This window comes from Vidua macroura, chromosome 28 (assembly GCF_024509145.1).
Source record: "Vidua macroura isolate BioBank_ID:100142 chromosome 28, ASM2450914v1, whole genome shotgun sequence".
Lineage (NCBI taxonomy): Eukaryota > Metazoa > Chordata > Aves > Passeriformes > Viduidae > Vidua > Vidua macroura.
Genome location: NC_071598.1, coordinates 2,686,220 through 2,707,815, shown reverse-complemented (window position 1 = coordinate 2,707,815; position 21,596 = coordinate 2,686,220). Strand labels below are relative to the sequence as shown.

General features: G+C 41.5%; 1 protein-coding gene across 9 annotated transcripts in view; it reads left to right on the top strand.

Moving 5' to 3' along the window:
* The first annotated feature begins 212 nt into the window (after positions 1 to 212).
* EBF2 (EBF transcription factor 2) overlaps positions 213 to 21,596 on the top strand; it is a 120,513-nt gene continuing 99,129 nt past the window's right edge. For 8 of the 9 annotated variants that reach the window (XM_054000557.1, XM_054000551.1, XM_054000550.1 and 5 more), the window contains exons 1-6: positions 213 to 343; positions 2,605 to 2,761; positions 3,734 to 3,797; positions 4,063 to 4,118; positions 4,490 to 4,563; positions 10,428 to 10,496. In XM_054000557.1, the coding sequence (XP_053856532.1) occupies positions 213 to 343; positions 2,605 to 2,761; positions 3,734 to 3,797; positions 4,063 to 4,118; positions 4,490 to 4,563; positions 10,428 to 10,496 (551 nt within the window). The remainder of the gene's footprint in view (positions 344 to 2,604; positions 2,762 to 3,733; positions 3,798 to 4,062; positions 4,119 to 4,489; positions 4,564 to 10,427; positions 10,497 to 21,596) is intronic. The other variant, XM_054000554.1, reaches the window with a different exon arrangement.

The window sequence follows — 21,596 nt, the reverse complement described above, 5'->3', positions numbered from 1 at the left end:
TTTACTTGGCAAGAGGAAAAACTTTCTTCCCCTTTTGAAGGCGATAAAACCACGTAGTGTTAAAAAGCAGAAGAAGTTGGTTTTAAAGCTGAACTTCACTTTCGTGGGATTTGTGTGTCAGATTCAAAGGCTGCGTCGTTTTGTTTTTCTTTTTTTTCCTTCTCCCTTATCTCCCAAAAGGAAACTGTTGCTAGTTGGCATAGACTTTTTAAATGTTTGGAATTCAAGATACTTTAGGAAGAGGACCAATTCTGAAAGATAAATCTCTAGGTTCTGAGATGGATTCCGTCAGGTCCTGGGTCAGAAACGTTGGGGTTGTGGATGCAAACGTAGCCGCACAAAGGTAACTGACTATTTCTCTCCCACTTTCCCCCTGCTTGTTATTTTTTTTAAGCAAATCTTTTCATTATACCCTGTTGTTTGCATCTGATATTAAATGTATTTTTTTCCTCTCTGTCCCCCTCCCGGTCTCCTCCAGTCAGCGAAAAGTGAAGGCTGGAGCTAGAGCTAGGCAGCAGCGCTCCAAAACCGGAGAGCATCAGGAGTCCTAAAACCCAGTGCGGGGCTCTGATGACAGCGAGACGGGATCACCCTTTTATTTTCTGCCCCAGGAAGATGTGTGGGGCTCTGGATTTGTTGTTCCCAGCGATCCAGGGTACTCCTCCCTGCTTGCTGGGCCAGACAGCCGAACAGAAGGGGACCAAGTTAGAATTAACTTAAATGCAGATGTCAAACCCGAGCTCCCCCGGCCCATCTTGTTTTGCTTAATTCACGGTGGCCATTGCCGAAATCTTCACCCGTGGTTTCAGGGCAGGCAGAGCAGGGTCTGAGGGAGCAGGGGAGGGCACAGGCACACCGGATCCCCGTGGCCATCCCGCAACCTGCGGCCGTCCCGTGCCTGTCCGCCTGGAGCACCTGCCCGAGCGTACGAGAGGTCTCTGCTGAGCTGAAATGGCTCTGAACATCCCGAAACTGGGGCCTGGCTGTTTGCTTTCTACTTGTTTGGGCGGGTTATCACCCTTTATGCCCCCTTTTTATTTTCTCTTCCTAGCCAAGTCGGCACAGGACAGTTATCCAGGTCTCTTCCTGTTAGGGATAAGACGATGAAAACTCTTTTGGGTAATTTTTTTTCCTTGCTTTCTGGATAACTTAAAAAAAAAGTTAAAAAAGAAAGTAGCAGCGTCGGGGACGGCTAAATTGGGAACCCCGGGAATAAGCCGGATTTTATTCAGTATTAGAGACAAGGTGAAAGGCATGAAACAGCAGAGGGGACTTCAGATAAAACGGATGTTTTAGAAATAATACATCCATGCCCTCACCCACGGCCTGATCTGGCAGCAAGGTTTTCCAAGCGCCATGGGAGGAGTTATCAGAGTTTTATGAATGTCGATAGAGCGTTTAATAAATACGGTCGAGGGGGAAGAGGTTTATCCTTGAGGAAACTGAAAGTAAAAGGAAACAGCTCCTGACAAGACTCCAATTCACGGGAGCGGTGGAGGTGCAGCCGCGTTGTGCTGCCTGCTGGCATCGCCAGGTTTTTCTCCCAGATATTCCTAAAAAACCAATAAATCCCAATTTTTACACGCAGAATGAGAGGAATCCCCAAGCTAGGCGCAGTTGTGGCGGATGCGGTGAGTTCACACCGTACCTCATTGGCAAGGAAAACACAGGGAAACATCTGTAGTTTTCTGAAAGAGTCAAATACTTTTGCCAGTGCTGTGGAACTATTCTGGGGACTAAAACCCAAAACTATCCAGCTCCTATCTAGTCTGGCACATAGACTTAATCTGTCTATTAAGTAATTTGGAGGTGCTCATGTGCACCTATTTTCTTCTCGGTAAGTCGAAATTGGCTTTAGGGAGAGGGAACTACAACTAATTTAACAAAGAAGTAAAGCTGCAGTCAGGCATATCGTGGGTAAACAGAAGCATTTGAATCGTTCGAAGCCGGGAAATGCGTGGGAAACATCACAACGTTTTCTGCAGTCAGGGACAAGATTTTCTCAGGGGTTGGTTAACCCGAGACTAAATTCTTTCAGTTTAAATCAGACATTCAATTCGCAGGAATCACTTCAAGTAAGTCAGTTACTAAAGTCAAACTTCGCTGCCGAGGGAAGTGGCTGCTCTGCTCGAAAGTCGTTGTCTCTGACCAAAACGGAGGTGCCCCCGTGTTGACATCCTGCCCGTAGGAAAGATTTTTAGGGTCGCTTGTTTTCTGCGACAGGAAAAGGGACCAGGACCAGGATGTGCAAAGAATACTTCCAGAGCCTCTGACACGTTACAGCCACTTCCCACCCTCCTGCATTCCAGCAAGCAGCGGTGACAGGCAGGGAAATAAGCGGAGGAAGGAAAACACACGCTGCCTTTTGCACGAACCCCTCTCTGTAAATTAGCATTGTTCTCGGGGTATGCAGGGAGCGGGGCCACGCCGAAATTCAGATTCCAGTGACCATCGTCCCGTCCCGCCCGGCTGCAGCGCGGCGGTGGAAAGAGACAGTCCGAACGTGCTCTGTCTTTTCTGTTGTTGTTTTGCCGTTACTGCTGCACAACCTGGTAATGTCTTTGTCTCTCCTCCCTCACCCCATCCCGTGTGTTTCCTCCACAGCGGAGTAGCTTTGTCCAGAGCCCACTTTGAAAAGCAGCCACCCTCCAACTTGAGGAAATCCAATTTCTTTCACTTTGTTCTGGCTCTCTACGACAGACAGGGGCAGCCCGTGGAAATAGAGAGGACAGCTTTTGTGGACTTTGTAGAAAATGATAAAGTAAGGCTCCTTACTCTTCTTCTTCCTCTTTTCCTCTCCAATTTTGATCTTCTCCCCTCGCTGAGCTGCCAGCTTCTTATACTTGTTGTCCCTAAAAAAATACAACATGGTTTGGTCAGGGTTCAGGTGCTGTGGTAGAGCTGTAACCCTGTGTGTGCTGCTGTAGTTAAAAAGGGTTGGAAGCCTGTGCTCTGTATCACGAATTTCTTTCATCCACTAAAACTGAAATAAATAAAATTTATGGCAGATAAATGCACTTGGCTTTTTTAACCTACCACATCAGCCAGGTTTTAGTACGCAAACAGAAGTGGAATCTGACCTGATAAATATGTCAGATTATCGTTGAGTGTGGTTATATGTATTTCCTAAGGCTCCAAAGTCAATGGCAGGACTTGAAAAGCATTTGTTTTTGGATTTTATTTCCATGTCTTGGCCACTTTGCATTTTTTCAATTATTTTCTTAGCCATGAACAAGATTTTTTGAACTGTGAATGATAAATAATTATCTTACAGGAAATTACATTTTAAAAAATGTGTAAGAAACATCCCTGTAACACAGCCTTCAGGAAATAAATATCAATTTTGACTCAAAGTAACACTATTGCAAAGCAATGATCACAGTTAAAATCAGAAGCCATTGTGTTTTCCTGCTGTCAGTCTGGTTTATATGAAATGATTTTAAATGCACAAATTCTTCTCAATGTATTCTCTTGAAAAAGTTGAGAGCATAATGGCAAAGAAGAGAGGGAAAGAAGTTCTTGAGCTCCTACAGGAAAAGATGTCAGGAGTACTTTGTAGTTTGTCCTGGGTCACTCGGAAGGTTAATACATCCCAATCAGTGGATTCGCCTCTTAGAATTTTAATCAACTTTGTTGTCACTTCCATCATGATTATCACCTCTTGCATTTTAAATGTGCCAAGTGTAAGTTCTGGAAGGATTTTTCCCCCCCCTTCTTTCAAATTCCCTTTCAGGAGCAAGGCAACGAGAAGACGAACAATGGCACACACTACAAACTCCAGCTCCTCTACAGCAACGGTGAGTGCCCTTCCCTGGCACCTCCTGGGGGCTGTGCAGTGAGACAGGGTCTGGCTGTAGGTGTTGTGATTTCCAAAATACTGAAATTCCCTTGCATGAGGCCCCTTCAGTGCAGGGATGGGCCCTGGAGTTTACATGGGCTTGGGAAACAGAACTTACCTGGGATGCCAAGGGTGTCTAATATGGCACTAAATGGGTTTGTTCTGCTGCTCTTAGGGCAAGATGCCTGTAGAATGTTATTTATCCCTGTTCTCCCTCGCTCTAGGTGTCAGGACAGAACAGGATCTCTATGTGAGGCTCATTGATTCTGTGACCAAGCAGGTGAGCAGGGCTGATCTGTGCCATGCTGTCCTCTCCCACCTCATCCTTCCTATTTGCTCAACATTTCCTTGCATGTTTTTCCTCTTCTGCTTCACTTCGGTCTCTTGCTCAGCTGTATTGCAGACCTGTTTTGGAGGGTAATTGAAAACTGTGCTCTTTTAAGTCTCCTTTTTCCCCTCTGTAGACTGTTGGGTTTTATCCATTTTGTAGCAATATTTATGTAAAGCTGTTTTCCCTGCACATAAAGGGGAAGGTATTTATTTGCAGGTGATGGTGAGCAGTGGTAAAATCCCTTCCCCTCACATGTGGATAGTCTAAGGATTAAATAACCCCTGATGCTCCTGGCTTACCCCTTCTCTTAATTTTTGTAGCCTATAACTTATGAAGGCCAGAACAAGAACCCCGAGATGTGCAGAGTGTTGCTCACCCACGAAGTCATGTGCAGGTAAGATGATCTCATTAACACATCATTTGTGAGCTTTGCTTCCCAAAATGCTGGAAGAGCCTCTCCAAGGAAATTTTAAGTAGGGAGAGTTTGATTTTGTTGTTTGTTTATTTTGTTGTTGGCTCAGAGAGGGTCTTTGTGTAGGAAGACTTTCTCTTTATGTGGGTAATGCTTGCTTGGGTTCAAAACAGATATTTGGGTGGAGGTTTCCTATTTTTTTTGCTATTTATTTTTCCTGCAGGAGATTCAGCAACCACAGCTGCACTGTTTTTGTTTAAAGTAGGCCTTTGCATGTGTTGTTTAAATCAAGACTTTTATATACTTATTGCTCATAAAATTTCTGCTCACCTTATGAGAATGAATTAATTTATATATTTTTGCCTGGAAACTGCAGGATGCTCTTAATGTAATTTCCTTTGGTGAAATATTTTAATTTTCTTAATTAAAAGTGGCATCATTAATGTTCTTTAATTTTGGGCAGTTTGACCCCATAAGAAAAAACCCTCAAACCCTTCCTTTCTCTACATGTGAACAATATTTAGGGGCCTTCTACTTTTTAATTAAAACAAAAAAAAGGACACTATTTTTAGCATTTAAATTTATAAATTAGAGGGTGAAATGACTTGAGGATGTTTTTAATAACTTTTGTATAAGTCTGAACTTACATGTACCTTATGTATGTATGTTGTGCTTCCATGGTAACTTACCACTTTTCCTGTTCTCGGGTAATTAAATTTTTAAAAATACATATAATAATGCAAACAGTCAATGTTCTTGAATTAATATGTGCTAAAATGTGCATAGAACATTCATAAAACAAGAGGCAAAACCCATTCGTGACCTTTATTATACACAGTTTGTGATTTATTGTATCAGTGGGAGAGGGTTAAGCTGTTGGACTCAATGTTGCTTCTTTTAATGGCGCAGCTTGCGACTTGATTGTTTTTATTTTTTTATTAAAGTAGACTTTTATGTTAATGTAGGAGTGAGACAAGCCTATTTGGGTAGAAGTTTTATCAAGGGGAAGTCTTAGTTTCAGTACTTAATTATGTCAACAATTCCATTACTTTTTAATATAATATGAATCAGGTATTCAGTACGAAACAAATGTATTGATTCTCTGTTGTGTGTAGCTCTCATTAAGTAAATTAGCTTTTGACCGGTATTTTCATATTTATGCCCAAACACAATGTATATCGCATCTGAGGGATGCATTGGGTGAGCTTTACAAGGGCCTGGTGATGTAGTGGCAAAGATCAAAGGTGCATAAGTGACTTTCTGGCACATCTAGAACTTGTGTATTTATTTATTTATTTATTTATTTATTTATTTATGTATATGTATATATGGATCCGTGTTGTTGACAGGTTTCACTACAACCAGGTGAAAATTAGAGAAGAAAAGTCTGATTTCTTGTGCAATTGGGTTGCGGTTTGTGATAACATAGGAGCAGTGAGCCCATTTCTTGTCTCCATTCTCCCTGCACAGAGCACAGTTCTGGTTTGGAAGTTCAAGTATTTCAGCACCTTCTCATCCAAATGGTCATATTTGATTTAGAATTAATTTGGGCTTTCCTCCTGCTTCCTCTCCCTGCCTTTATAGTATCAAATGCTCTGCTCAGCTTTGATATTTCAGAGCTCCAGTGATGCCTGCAAACCTCCTCTGTGCTTGATTTAAGGTAGCGTTGCACAAATCTAAGCTATTATTCTGATTATTCTCAGCTCTGCTGCTTGATAGATTAACCAAGGAAGAATTACAACTCAGGGATGTCCTTCCCATGTAAAACACAGATTAGTGAAGGGAATCCAAAGCACTCTGTAACCTAATGAAGACATTTGATTTTAAATGTCGTGTTTTCCTGAAGTATCTCGGAGCAGTATGCTATGTATTCTGAAGAGGCATTACACACATCACTTTGAATAATGCCAGGGGAATGGCTCCAACTCTAGTTAAACTTGACATTTTATTTTATTTCTTTTAAGTACAATAATCAAATCTTCCTCATTGTCTGCTGCTTAAGTGGCAGCATCAATTTTTAAAGCCTCTAGTTTAGTTTGCGTTAGGAACAGTACATAAAATTTTAATGCACTGTACCCACTCTGCTGTTGAAATTGATGCCTACTGCTTCTGAAAAGGAAAACAAGAAGGGTCTGTCTGTCTTTCTGCTCCTCTTCCAATCCTCCCTGGTTGAAGGTAGGGCTTTTCGGGGAGGATTTTTCTGTACAGAATCATACATGAAGATATTTTTTGCTGTGTGGAGATGAGCTCCTCCGAAAGTGCCCGCCTCTCCCTCAGAGGGTGACAGATGCCTGCTTAGCAGGAAAGTTGTCTAAATATTGATACGGCTGCATCAATCTGTCATAGCCATTGAAAGTTCAGCTCTCAATAATTAGTGCTTTCAGGGCTTCCAGTGCAAGGCTCGATTTATTCATTTCCAATCCCCATTTTTTTTCCATTTCCTTCTTATGGCCTAATAGGAACAGTTTCTATTAGGTGTGTTTGTGTGGAGTAACACAATCCTAAAGAGCTGGAAATCAAGGTAAAACACCTTCCTTTCCTGGAATAACTTCCCCCCCGCACCCCCCCCCCCCCCCCCCCCCCATCTTCTTCCTTTTCTTCCAATTATTCACTAAGAGGAAACTCGTTGTTATGCTGCTGCCAGCAACCCCCTACGCCCTCAATGCTCAGAGGGTTAAAAGGTATTATAATTCGAACAGAAGTAGTCTCAGGGTCTACAGCTGGCTAATAACAGAGTTGTATTGAGTGGAGTGAGCCCCACAGCTGTGACTTTCGCCACAAGGCTCAGACTAGACGGGAGCTCTAATCAGCTGGGCCAGGCGGCCACTGGGGCCCGTGTCTTTATCGGCCAGATGGTGTGAATTTAGACACTTTTGTTATGCAATTGCAGGGAGGAGTTGGGCAGAAGAAAACAAAACAAAGGCCACCATGCTGTGAGCTTATTTGAGTTTGAAATTAGAGACAGATTTTTTTTTTTTTACTTTTTTTTTTTTTTTTTTTTTTTTTTTTTTGGTGTTGGGGTGAAGGGGGAGAAGTTGAGGGATGATTTTTACAACCATTTTAGTCAAGTACAAGGAGGGGAAAGGATGGAAATTTGGCTTTGACATGAGGTTTCTGGGGTGCTCAGTTTATAGGGCTGGGGTTGTCTCTGGGAACTTTCTGGGTTTGGTTTAAGCTTTTTCTGGACCATTCTTAATATAAACCATCATTTTCTCCAAGTAGATCTAACTAGAGGGGAAAGTAAAACAACAAAAGATGTAGAAAATCATCCTAAGCCTTGATATTCTTAAGCAAATGAGCATCTCTAGAAGTGTGTTCCCAGCCCAACACTGTAGCAGAAATGTAAATGTTGGTGAAGTCATGCCAATAATTTGCTTGAAGAGAATATTGAAGTCTTGATCCTGGACCACCAGAGTTTGGGGGTTTTGGCTTGGACTGAAATTGGAACCAGTCAATTCTGTTACAGACAGCACTTCTGAAATCAACCGAGTGGAATTGTTCCTGCTTGGATATGGGGTGAACCTCTTGGAAATAGGGATTTAAGAGGTAATTTTGCTAAAATGTTGGGCTGAAACATCCTCAGTCCCACTCTGATTTATGTGCAAACAGTAATTCCTTCACTGGAAGTGGCTCTTCTCCCTCATCAAGATTTTTTTGTTCCCCCACGTATTTGGGCTCAGAAAGTACCATGGTCAAAGGGGAAAAAGCCTATCACTTACAAAGATCTTTCCCCAACTGATAGGAATGTAGATATCAGTAAAATATTTGGAGAACTTCAGCTGCAAGCCACAGTTTTAGAGGGAAAATATTTGAATAATACAAATATAAAGTTCAGAACTGCAATAATAGTGGAAATAGAAATAAAACAAGATGCACTTGTTTCTGAACCCAGCCACATTGTGCTCAGTCTCACAGAATTCATCCTAAATGCTCTGCCAAGAAGCGGCACCATCCCTGGAATCACTACAGATTTTTTTTTTTTTTCTTTATTAGAATGGCCTGTAAAGCAGCAAAGATTTTATTCCAAATGTTATTTTCCATGTGTTGCTATACTGGACATGTCAAAATACATCCCAAATTGATGTTCCTTTGAGAGGATTTTCTGCATTTTTGGGGGATTTATTATAATTTTCTCCTTTAGAAAGAATCTCCCATTTTGGCTCCTGGTATAAAAATACTCCATCCTTTCTAAACACTGATTGGGCAGTGAAATCCATAAAAGATGCACTTAAAATAAAGTTGGGAGAAGGAGGGAGGGTGATGTTCTGTGCTGGTGTGAATTACCAGAGCTGCACTGAAGTCGATGGAGCCATGACAATTTACAGCAGCTACAGGGGCTGCCCCAGGGATTTTTAAATATTTAGTATATCCTTTTATTTTAAAAGGAGTAGCATCGATGAATAAGTTCAGGTTTGAGGCAAGGGGAATGAAGGAATGTTGAAACAGTTAGAGCTGCTATTCAAATAGATCTGCTCCTTCCAGCTCATCTGGCTGGGCAATTCCAGCCCCAGAGCAGGAACTTCCTGGAAACTGGAGGAAATGGTGGGATTTTTCATAGCTGAAAGAGGGCTTTCTGTCTAAATGCTCATTTTAGGCTTTTATAATTAAATATTAGGCATATAAAAAAAATTCCCCACTTTAATATTTTATTCTGCCTCTAATGAATTCAAGTATTTTATTTATTCTTTTAATATTTATTTATTTAATTTCTTTAAAAAATTTTCTTTATTTTATTCTGCTTGGAATTGCTCCCCAGTTGGAAAGCTCTGATACGCAGAGTGCTTGATAATTTTGCAAATGTATTAAGCACCCCTGTACAAAAGCCCACCAAAATTTCTTCATCCCATATGTGTAAATTTGAACAGAAACCTCTGCAAAACATGGAAAACATCTTCTAGAAAGACATCTGATATGGTGACTTTTGAGGGATGTGGGACTTCTGATAGAGACTTTTTAAACTTTCGGGTGCCTCCATCCTCCCCATCCCATGTTGGCTTTGACTGGAACAAAAAACCTGAGCATGAAAACAGCTTAAATCTTCTCTGTTGCTTCAGATTATTAAAAGTGAGGATTCTAGAGCAAGGACTGTTTTTAAAGTCTGTTTAACTCCAGTACTCAGCCACTGTGTGTGCAGGAGCATCATCCATGTCAGTGATTATATCAATTGAAATAATGAACTGTCTCTTGATTTTAAAATTTTCATTATTATTTATTATAATTAATATTATCATTGAATATGTATAAATTAATACTTAATCTAAAGGTTTATCACTGAAACAATTGCAAAGGGATTGCAAAGCCAACCTGAAAAGCATCTCTTTAGATCCTTTGTAAGATCTAAATATGTTCAGTTTCTGGCTTTTCATAGAGTGCTGAAGTCACCATATAAAACTTAGATATTTAATAAGAAAAAAAAATACAGTAATATAAAAAATAATATTGGAATACACCAAACCATTAGGTTGCTTACAGTCAGTTCTAACACCTTTTGATGGACTTTTAACCCCACATAACCCATTTGGTCCTGCCTGTAATGACATTATGACATCTGTTAATCACTTATTAGACCTTTATAAATATCACCTCAGTCTCAAGTGTGGCCATACTGCTGTTCATTTCTGGCTGGGTAATTCAGAATGGATTACAGGGAGCTAAGTGCCAAACTCCAGCTGAAACCAGCCAGGACTTAGGCACTCAATTCCCTTAATTTTCCCTTCTGGAAAGCAGAATTTTTACCCTTCCAGGCATATATTGAGCGCTGAAGGTTTTCTGACAGACTTTGAGCTGGTTCTTTGCTCTCAGCTGTCCCAGTGGTTCTTTAATTTTGGTTTTCTTTCCCTCTCCAGTCGGTGCTGTGAGAAGAAAAGTTGTGGCAACAGAAATGAGACTCCATCTGACCCTGTGATCATTGACAGGTAGGAGATGAATTCTCATTTTCCTGCAAAAGCATCCCAAATTTGTTGTTTTTCACTTTGAATCATCAGAGACTGTTTCTCACTGGTTATCTGTTTATGTCGCCATTTGGGGACCTTGACAAAATTTATGTTATTTTAAAAATGAAATTCTGTTTTTATTGTGACAAATATCCCATGTGTGCACCTGGAACATTCTCTCCTCACCAGGGATGGGATCCAACTGGATTACTGAGACAGATAAAGCTTTGAGCAACCTGGCAGCTTCAGTAATGTTCTTTAACAAAAGAGCAATATTTTTTGTAGAAATGTAGGGAGAAAGGGAGGGGTAAAAAGGCAAAAATGCAACATTAAATCTGACAGGTTTGGGATTGTGAGCAATTTAATGTAGAACAGTTTTGTGTATTACTCAGTTTCAGTTCCAGGTTTAGGTTCTTTTGATAGTTTTTAGGTCAATAACATAAATGGGGAGAACAGCAGTTTGTTAAACCGTGAAGTGGCACTGTAAAAATTGTGTGTATTTGGGGGAGCTTAGAAAACTTCCTTGTGGAACTCGCTGACATGGAAGGGTTTGAAATCTGGAGTTCAGCAAGGCTCAGACAGGGAAAATAAGAACAGGCAGAGCTGCTTCAGAAAGGAGCACACATATAAGGGCTCCAGAAGGGGAACAGTAAATAAGGAAAAGCCAGGAAGAAAATGTTTTCCCCCAGATTATTCTGGAGTAACTGTTAAAGGGTTCCTTTTCCCTGAAGCAGATGCTACAAGAGAGCTCATGCTGGAGTGGATTGGTTTTAGAGCCAGTTTTTTTGCCTATCTGTGTTTGGCCTGTTCTGTCTCCTTTCTAATAAGCTTTATTTGTCACAGTATTTCTTGTGGACTTGTTTTGGCATTCAGAGCAGTAAAGCTGGTTTGAATAAAGATCTGCAATAATTTCCTTCTTTTTTTTAATCACAGAGTTAATCTAAATAATTTTGGAACTCTGATGAGGTGATGGTTTTTCCTTCTCCCTTTAATCCATGATTTTCCCTTTTAATTCTGTGTTCACAAGCTGTGGTTGGGGCCAGAGCTTAAAGTTGCAGTGAAATGGGCTCTTTGGGGAGCAGAAGTCCTGGATGTACCATCTTGACCTTTCCTATGAAATTTCGAGCTTATTTTTGGCTGTGTTGATGCTTGGTATGAATGTGCATTTGGGAACTTTCCAGCCCGAAGTCTGAACTTTCTGGGAAGCAGCTTGGGATGGAAGGCACTGGATTTGCCCCTGGATTGAGACCTTGACAGGGACAGTTCCTACCCCAGCTGAATTTGTAATCCTGAGCCAGCTGCTTCTTCTCATGCAAAGTGAAGATTCTAATGCATCCTGGGGAGCTTTGGGATCTGCTGATGTAAAATGAAATGGAAATGATGGAAAAGAACAGGGCTTTTCTTTCTAACAGCTGTGTATAAAATGTGCATCACAAATCACCTGTTGCGCTCAGTGAGTCCCAACCTTTTCTATTTTGCTCTAAGACCTCTCCTAACTTAGTCTAGACCTCTCCTAATTTGTTCTGAGCCCAGAACGTTTTTCTTGCCTGCCCTGCTAACAGCAATAGGCATTCTCTTGGCATGGAAGCATCCTTCAGGCTCAGTCTGGCAGTTCCTTTTTGTGTGTTGGTTCTTCCCTTTCTGTTTGTGTGTGTCTCCATTCCAGGTGAACTCTGGAGCTCAGTGAAGGTAGATGAGGAAATAAATCAGTGGTGCAGCCTGATAAAGCTGCTCCATTCAGTGTTAAAGGCAGTCACTAAATCAGTTGTAGGCTGCAGAGAGAAGAATTTATCCCAGCTCTGCCCTCCTGTCTGGAGAAGGCTTAGCTTGGTGAAAGAAGCAAAACTCAAAGCTAAATATTTTTCTTTTTTCTACCACTAACTGGTGGTGCAGCATCAAGAGAGTGACTCCTCCTGGCAGAGTTATTTCTGCAGAGTTATTTCTGTTCCGCCTCTTCACCCAGTGAAACAGGGCTTGAGGAGTGAGGGATAATGCTGTGTGCTACATCTCCATCAACACATGTAATGCAAATAAAGTAACAGAGTTGTGCTGTGCCTGTCTGTGCACAGAAAAATCCTTGGCTTGTCTGTCATCCTCACACACCACCACAGCACCAAAGTACAACAGCTCAGGAGTTTTAACTGCACATTCCACTTCCCTAAAATGCACCCTGTGGGGTAACTTTTTATTGTCTTTCAAACAAGGAGAGTCCTGTGTGCTCTGGACTAGCTGGGCAGGAGTGCTTTGATTTATTTAGGGTGTCTTTCTATGGCTTCTTTAAAAGAAAACACCTCTGCTTAGGGACTTGGCAGCAGGTGGAATATAATTTCTGAAGTGCACCTTGCAGCCATGTGGGTCAATAAATATGGTGATATTTTCAGCTCAGTAATGCCTTCATGGTAGGTTGCTGTTAATTTAAAATGAACTACAGGTTTTCTCTAGTGATTGAAATACAGGTGTTTTTCCCTGGTGTGAAATGATAGGTAAATGTAAAAATCTGCTATGTACCAACCCAGCTGTAACATTGTCTTGTGTCTCTGGAGAAGGGAAAAAAGGAAAATGGAGAGAACAGAATTGCAAAAACACCTTTGTGTTATACAGAGCTCTGCCTAAGCAGTGTGGGCAAAGTGAAACAGAATTTCCACGGAATAAAATTCCAGAATCTTTGAGATTGGAAAGGTCCTCAAGGTCACTGAGTTCAACTGTAACACCATCATCAATATAGTGATTTCCCCTTTATTTGTTCCTTTCCCCACTTTTTTACCTGTTGTGTGCTGGAGGGAGGCACAATTCACTGGTGTTCACCAAATCCTGGGGACTTGTATCCCTCTTTAAAAAGGAAGAAATAGTTCAGTGGGAAAAAAAAAAAAAGTCAGCCCCGTTCTGGTTGTTGTTGGGCTTTTTCTTCTCCTTGAAAGAATTCCAAAAGTTCTGATGCTGAATAAAACATTTTTGCAATGACCTTTGCTCTGGGGACTGGATTTAGATCCGAAGGCCCTTGCAGTTATTTTTCCACTCCCTCTTGGAAATGAGAACGTTTCCATATGAAAGGGAACTTCTCCACTGAGATTGAGTGTGTGCCCTCTCCTGCTGGCAGAGATCTGCAGGATACATTGGAATATTTTGGTTCCCGTGATGTTCTTGAGCCAGAATTCCAGTGTAACTCTGGACAGATTTGGATTTCAGAGTGATGCTTCTGATTTAACAGGGATGGCACAGCTCAGATCCTGCTGTGCTGCTATTACAGGTGTCCAAATTTGGGAATTCCACTGGAGCACAGGGCTGGAAGGACCTGGAATTGCATTTTTAATCCAGAAGCACTTGCACTCCAAGGTTTTGGACAACATGAGCCATAATCAGTTCTCAAAATGTCACAGCAAGCTTTAACTTTGTGTGCATAACCAGAACTAGTGAGAGCGAAGTTGGGTCTGGTGTGTTCCTGTGGTAGATCCCAGTTCTGGTGGATTCATCCTGGATTTTTCTGCTTGCCTTTTGAAGTTGGTATCTGTGGAATTGGTTGGTTTAAGAGGCATCAAAATGTAAATATTATATTTTTTCCCCCCTTCTCTCATGGCTGAAGTGGTGGTTCTTGATGTTCCTGGTAGTTCCTTGAAATTGGAGAATGAACTTTGTGTTTCCTTTATGGAAATCACAGACAGGGATATGAGATACAGGGTGTGGGGAACTTTTGGATGGAAGGGTGGAAGCTCATTCCTTTGAAGGCCGCACTTCCAACTGAAAACTGTATTTTGTTACACCTGTGCTAGAATTACTCACTTTGTTGCCTTTCCTACCCTGCTTATGCAAATAAAAAAACCTCGTATTAGGAATAAGAGGTTGTGGAAGATGCAAATTAATTTAATCAATCACTTACTGCAGATTTTCTCTCATTGTAGGTGAGTTGTGTAATTTTGGATATAAATTCATCAAATGGCAATGATATTTTGATTTTTTTAGTTTTCTTTGTGTTCCTTGAAGATACAATCTCTTTAGAGGAGGTTATTTTGTGTACTTGTTCCTCTTAATACTTTACTGTGTTTGCTGAAGCTGTGGTTTAATTGAAGACTCTGGTACGGGGGAGAATTGGTGTGACTTTTTTAGTTGAAAAATTTTCTTTTTTGGGTTTTTACCTTTCCTCCTCCTCCTTTTCTAATAGAGAGAACCAGTCAAAAGAAATTTACATGTAATTTAAATGAAACCTCTTAAACAGTCAAAAGAAATTTTTATGTCATTCAAATGAATATTTTAATTCAATTAAAAATGCAGTGTCACTAGGGTGGGACAGAATTTTTTGTTCCTACATGGGAAACTCCTCAGAACAGCATAAAGACCTAGGAGCATAAACCCTGTGCTGCTTGTAGCTGCTGCCTTCATGGTCCTGTGCTCCCTTTGGGCTCATGGAACAAGGTCTTTTAGCTCAGGTTCTTTCAGAATCTGAGACACTGGGTCCAATTCCTTCTACTTTGAACTAAATTACTTTTCCTAAATTGTTCCTAATTGTCCTGGGAAGAGTCTGGTGTGTGTTGCACATTTTATTAATTTATTTATTGTGGTTGTTGCTGGGGAGGGAATGGAGGGGACTGGAGTGGATTTTTGGGATGGAGACCAGTGTCTCCAGCTGGGTCAGCATCCAGTGGCACCAGCTAAGCACTGGGCACACTGGTTTGGTGGGTGGTGAAGGGCAGCATGGATCAGCTGCCACATGCTGCAAGAGAAAAACTAAGGCTTTTGTAGTTGTCATTCAACAAAAAGCCAAGGCCTGAGCACAGCTGGCAACTTGTCAGCCTCTCTGGGAAGGAGCAGAAGAGCCTGGATTACATCTCTGTGCCATGGGGGTCCATCCCTTCACGTGGAATTGAGGTGCAGGGATGGAGGTTTCCATCCCTGCTGGTGCCCTGCCCTCCCTGCTGCAGGGACAGAGGGCTGAGCTCTCCCACAGGCAATAAAACTCACTTCAGGGTTAATAGGGATGGGCTTTACATCTTCTCTGGGGGTGTGTCTGTCCCTCCCTCTCACCCCACTTCCTTCTCCCTAAAAACTGCAAAAGAACATATAGATGAATTTTCATTTTGAAGGCTCTAACTTCAAATAAGTGCAGATTTCTGACTGGATTTTTTTTTCTTTTTTCCTTTCTTTTCTCTTTTTCTAACTGTTCTCTTAATCTCAGCCATCTGAAAAGGACTCTATCCCTTACCCCTCCCTTTGGGGAGATTCCAAAACCCACTGGGTAACACAAGGATGTTTCCTCATGCTCAGAGGTGGAACAGCAAGACTGGAGAGGCCTGGATTAAATTCCCACTGACAGTGGGTTGCCCTGTCACCTTAAGTGACATAAGTCACTGCCTTAGTTTCCCCCTTAATACAAAGCATTAGCAACTACCTGACTGTGGAAAGTGGTTTCAGATCCCTGAACAGGAGTTTTTGGGGTTTATTTTTCACATTCCTGGTGCCAGGAGGATTCAATCTGCATGGCAGAGTTTGATTATTCCTGTTCTCCCCTGTTCTCTGTGGCCCTTGTGAGTCTGCCAAGGCAAAATGAATGTCTGGGATCTGTTGCTGCTGTGGGGTGAAACCAGGGGCTCTTCCCAGCTCCCTGTGTGCCCCAGTCCCCCCTTCCAAGCCCCCAAAACCTACAGTGATCTCTCCCCTTGTCCTAGGGAGTCAAAGTCCTTTGTTCACTAATAAACCCTGCTCTCCTGCAAAGAGCTGCTGTTGTGCCATCTGTCTCTTTATGAATTTTTTAGTAGACTGGATGTTTGTGGGGAGTCAGTAACTTAAAATTGCACTATCCCAGCCATTTGACAAGTGGTTCTTTTAGTGCCTAATTTGTTTGTTTCTTTTTATTTTCCCCTCTCTTTCAGACAAAAAGAAAATTCTTTACTAGTTTGCTGTCCAAAACATCTTGAAATCTTTGATGTGTGCAAACACTTAAAGCTTGTAAACAGACTAAACTGGAGAGTAGCATGTGTCATTTAATCTTTTTCATTTAATGTTGACAGACAACAGATTTTCCAGCAAGCTGGTGAGTCAGAAGAAGCTTAAATATATTTTTGAGTGTGCTGGAAAAATGAAGAATGGACTGGTTGGGTCTGTGGAAGTCCTGGGTTCTGCTCCTTTCTCCCCATCACAGTCCCTGTATTTTTGTAGCCATTCACAGGGTCTGTGTTTAACTATAAACCACATATGTGATTTTCTGACTTTCCTTGATAACACAGTTGCTGAGAATTGATGTGTGGAAATACTCTGGTGATGTGCAAGAGCATTGCTGTAACAGTGGAGATGCTTTTTGGAGTAACTTGTAAAGTTGCTCTCCCCCAGGACTGTTGGTTGCTGCTGCCTGGGCTGGAGGTGCTGCTGCTTCTGGAATGGAGTGAGAAATTAGATGGGTTTAAATCACTGCTGGTTTCAGGCACAGATTATTGTGGAGTTAAACAGAGCTGGAACCTTATTTCCACCAGTGTTTTGTGCAGATTTTCTCCTGGCCACGTGCTGTCACTGTGGGCATTTCTGCCTTCCAAACAGAGAGATGCCTTTTGGGATGTGTTAGAGGGAACACATGTGTGGGAGTGCCCACCAATATTGATCACTTCAGTTCCATTAAATCTATAACTAGAATAATTAGCTCATGTCCTGATCTGAGAGCTGCGAGGGAAACATGGCTGAGCCTAGGCAAGGGCATGTTATATAATACAAAGAAATAAAATCTAACTATTGCTACTACTGCCTGGAAGTCTTAAGAAAATTAGTCCAATGAAGACAAGACCCAGAGGATTTTAGCAGTTCTGCATAAATCAGATAAACTTCCCTGGTCCTCTAGAGCATCTTGGACACAAGCATGGATGGATTCCAGTCTTGTTAGATTAGTTGAGATAAAAACATTGATAGTGCTTGGGCTAAATCCTGCATGAGCAATGCAAAGTTGGGAGTAAAGTTTACACGTGGTGTAGGAGAATCCTTGTTTCTTTTTAAATTGAGGCTTTTTCCTGTAAATAGGGAGCATTTGGTCCAGTTTGTGCTCATAAACAGTGAATGAGGAAGTTAAGGGCCTGCTGACCTCAGAAGGACAGAGAGCAGAGTAAGGAGCCATTGGAATCAATGAGCTTGGTAGTAGTGGAAAGGGGAATGGAAAACAAGTTTCCCATGGACTAAAGCACCTCTGGGAATAGAAGCTGAGGATAAATTCACTGCGCAAAGAGCACAGAAGAAATTCTGGGTATGTAGAGCAGCAGTGTGTGACACGGGATCTCCACAGCTCCACTCCTTGGGTCTGTGTTTGCCTGGCTCCATCTGCACTCATCAATAAAAATGCCAATATTTCAGGGTATTTGCATCCTAATGAAAGCATCCTCTGTGTATTTATGACCTGAAATACTCTTCTCACTTTTGCACTCCTCTCAGCCTCTGTCTAGACCTGGTTTTATGGACTTGTCACTTCATCTGCCCTAAGCTTTTTAGTTACTGCCTCTTGCTTTCCTTTTGAACCTTTTGTTTTTCTCTTCATCCCTTCCCTGTGTGTTCCTTTTACCATCTGTTTCTGGTAGGTGAAGAAAAGATTGAGACTGAAAGTACATAATGTGCATCTGAAGCTTAAATCAGTTGGAGATGTGATTTTAAAGCTATGTTTTGCCCAAGATGATGTAGGAGACAGGTTGTAGGACACACTCCACATAAAGGAGTGGAACTCAAGTCTTGTATTCCAGGATCATGTAAGCATGTCCTGGAACAACATTTCCCCTCTGCAGCTGTGATTCACATTCCCATCCTTCTCACTGGTTTGGATCTTTAATACACTGCTGTCATCTGAGCCATCCTTCTTTTTTTGTCCTTATTATTTTTCCTTTTTCTCCCCATCTCCTCTGCTACTTTTCCTCACAAATAAATGCTAATATCTCCACAGGCATCCCACTTACAGCTCCACATTTGGTGGCTTTTCCTCCAAGTGGAGTCCATCGAGCTTGTAAATTGTATTGGATCAGTGAGCCCATAATGAGGCTTCTAAGTCCAAACAGTGCAAGTCTGCTGGGATTTTATTGTTCATAAAGCTCCTTCCCTGGGGAGTGATAGAGCCATTAGGTGTGTGCTGTGTTTAATATTTGGTCATGACAGGAAGCAATAATTTTCTATCTTTTACTGTGGATCCTGAGTTGTTTTTAAGCAGTCAGCTTATTTAGTCTCAGTGGCTGTGAATCCATTAGGCAAACAGCTCTTCCCTCCATGATTTTGTGTCTTCCTACAAAGGCTTGTTTCAAGAAAATAAAGTCAAGTGGCAACTGGTTGCCCTGTGGTGGCTTTTAATCCCTTGCCCTTCTCAGTGCCTGTCACTGGCAGGAGTTGACATAAGGCTGGTTTCGCCAGAAAATGGCATTTTTCATGCTGAATGAGTTTTGTTTTTTTTTTTTTTAATTTATTCCAGGAGAGAACAACCACCAAAGCTCCCATGTGCATGGTGTGTTATGGGTTTGGGGATTTATCTTGTGCAAATCCATGATTTGTTTCAGTGGAAGCAGCAGGAAGGTTGTATTTAAGTATTCCAGAAGTGTTTTTATATAAACAGAAAAACAAACAAACAAAAAAACCAATAGTTTTGGGTGTAGCCTGTAGGAAGCTCCTCCTCTGACTGCCCTTCCTTTGCATTCCCAATGCTTCCCTCAAAGAACCAGGCAACTTTCACCATGGAATGTGTGAAGAATTCTGCACATTCTGTGTTCTGATTGTACCACCAGGCTGCTTTTCAGCCTGATTATTGCAGGTGTTCCCTTGCTCTCTGCTTAGGTCTCCTCCTTTGCTCCAGGGGAAAAGTTTTCCACTTCTTCATTTCCCCTCTGGGTCCTTGTCTTGGATCTCTGCAGCTCAGTGGGAGAGGTTTGTATCAGAAAAGGAAAAAGTATTTGGCTGGCTCTTTATCCCAGAGCTGTTGTGAGGGCACAGAAGCATGAGGTGGGTTTGCAAAAACCAGGAACACACAGGTTCTTTTTCCAAACCAAACCTGAGAGGAAGATCCTGGAGCGTTCGGGAAGAGGGAGGGCAATTCCAGAGGTGCTTAAAGCAGTTGAAAACAGCACACAACAAACACATGAAACCAGCTCATGGCATAAAGAAATTAAAGCTGAGTGCTGATGTCTTACAAATCATATTTAATTAATTTTTAAGAGGTATTCTTAGGTTTTCCTATCATAAAAAGTTAATTTAAATGGATCCTGGTTCAGCAAATCAATTAACACTTTGTATTATCTAGCATCAACATCAAGAAGGGTGTATGTAAATAGTTTAAATGAAGTACGTCCTGAAAAGTGAAACTGAAAAGATTGATATTTGGGGTCTCGCTTTCTTTCACAGTCACAACATTTCTGTAAGAAAATTCAGATCTTGAAGTTGCCTTTTTTGAAAAGATGAAATTGAGGTTCTCGTGTTGGCATGACTCTAAACCACAAACTGCAGTTTTGGGTGGCTGATAAAGCTGAGTTCTGCCTCCTTCTACACCCATTTACTTTTAGTTTTTACTGTGGAACTGATCTTGGACTTTATGGCTGCTAGAAAGTTCCCTGGGTCTTTGAATTTGCACATGCTAGATTGTAATCCGGATTAGGATCGCTTAAATATAAATTGTAATTTGGATTAGGAGTGCTTGAATTTGGTTTTCCAAATCTCTACTCTCTCTGGGAATGTGGGTGCTCAGGGCCTGGAAGAAAAGTAACCACAACTTTTCCAGCTGATTCCCTGCCAGTATAAATCCTTCCCCTTGGTGCTGACAAAGTATCTGCTCAGTCAAAATTCCTCTGCTAAAGAGCGGAGAAAAAGCTGTACAGTGTTGTGTCAGTGTCACTTGGCCACACAGAACCTCAAAAAAACCCCCATCCTCTGGGATGCTTTGGATGTTTGGTTTTTTTCCCCCTTTCCTCTTTATCTGAAACATTTTCCAGCATTCCTTCAGGGACATCTGGTTCTCTCTTTTTCCAGCTTTCCTTTGGCACCTTCAAAAAGTGTCACTGTCAGTTCTTTCTCTTCAGACAAACAGCACAGGCAGGACACTGGTTCTGCCCAGTAATTTGCCTAAAATATAGTTGCCCTTCAGAAGCAGAGACTGAAACCATTTCTGGGATGGGAGTATGTACCTCTTTGGTTTTATTTTTACAGGGAAATATAGATATATTTTATATATACATACAATACTATATATTTAAAATAATGACCTTATATATTATGTGTTATTATATATTAAATTAGTAAATATTTTATTTTTTGCAGACAAATATAATATCTTTGTTTTTACATGAAGTTCAGACTTTTTCTGCACTCATAAATTGATGGTTCTTTAGAATAATAAAATATAATAGAGTTCAGGGTTGTACTGGATATATCAGAGAGGATTTAATTTAGATTTATTAAAACTTTTGTCCTAATTCTAACATTCTGTAACCCCTGAATGAGTATTTATGAGGAATATTGCTGTACTTCAGATCTTTGGTGTGTGAAAGATTTCCCTTTAACATTGCTGCAGCTGCAGGAGGGTATGAGGTTTGATCTTTCTGCAAGCTTTAAAAAGAGTGTTAACAATAATAAATTATTCTTCCCTGTATCTTCTATGTACTTTACTTTTCTCTCTAAGAAACCTGGAGCTGTTTCAGAGCTGTTTTGGGGCAGTGCAAGCATTGGCAGAGCAGCACAGGGTGTTTTTTAACATACCAGTTCCACGTCCCAGTATAAGAGCTTGCAGCACAAGTGAGCTCATTCCAGGCACCAAACCTCCAGGACTGTACAAAAACTCCCAGGGTTTTGCTCAAGTCATGAACTGTGAGCCTCTCTGCCACCATCACCTCTGCCCCCAGACACAATATTTCAGGTCCTTCATGCCCCTGAGCAGTGAAGTTAAACAAAGACATGACTGGATTTGAGTTTCAGCCCCTTCCCCTCCGAGATACGGAGTTGAACTTGGAGAATTCCCTGAGCCAGTTTCTTCCTGCAGCTGCTTCCAGCCCACACTGAAGCACTGGACAGGAGTCTGCAGCAGGGAGGGAGCCTGCAGCTCCCTGCTGCAGCAGTGCAGGCTCCAGGAGGGAGGGATGGCTATGGATAATGGATTGG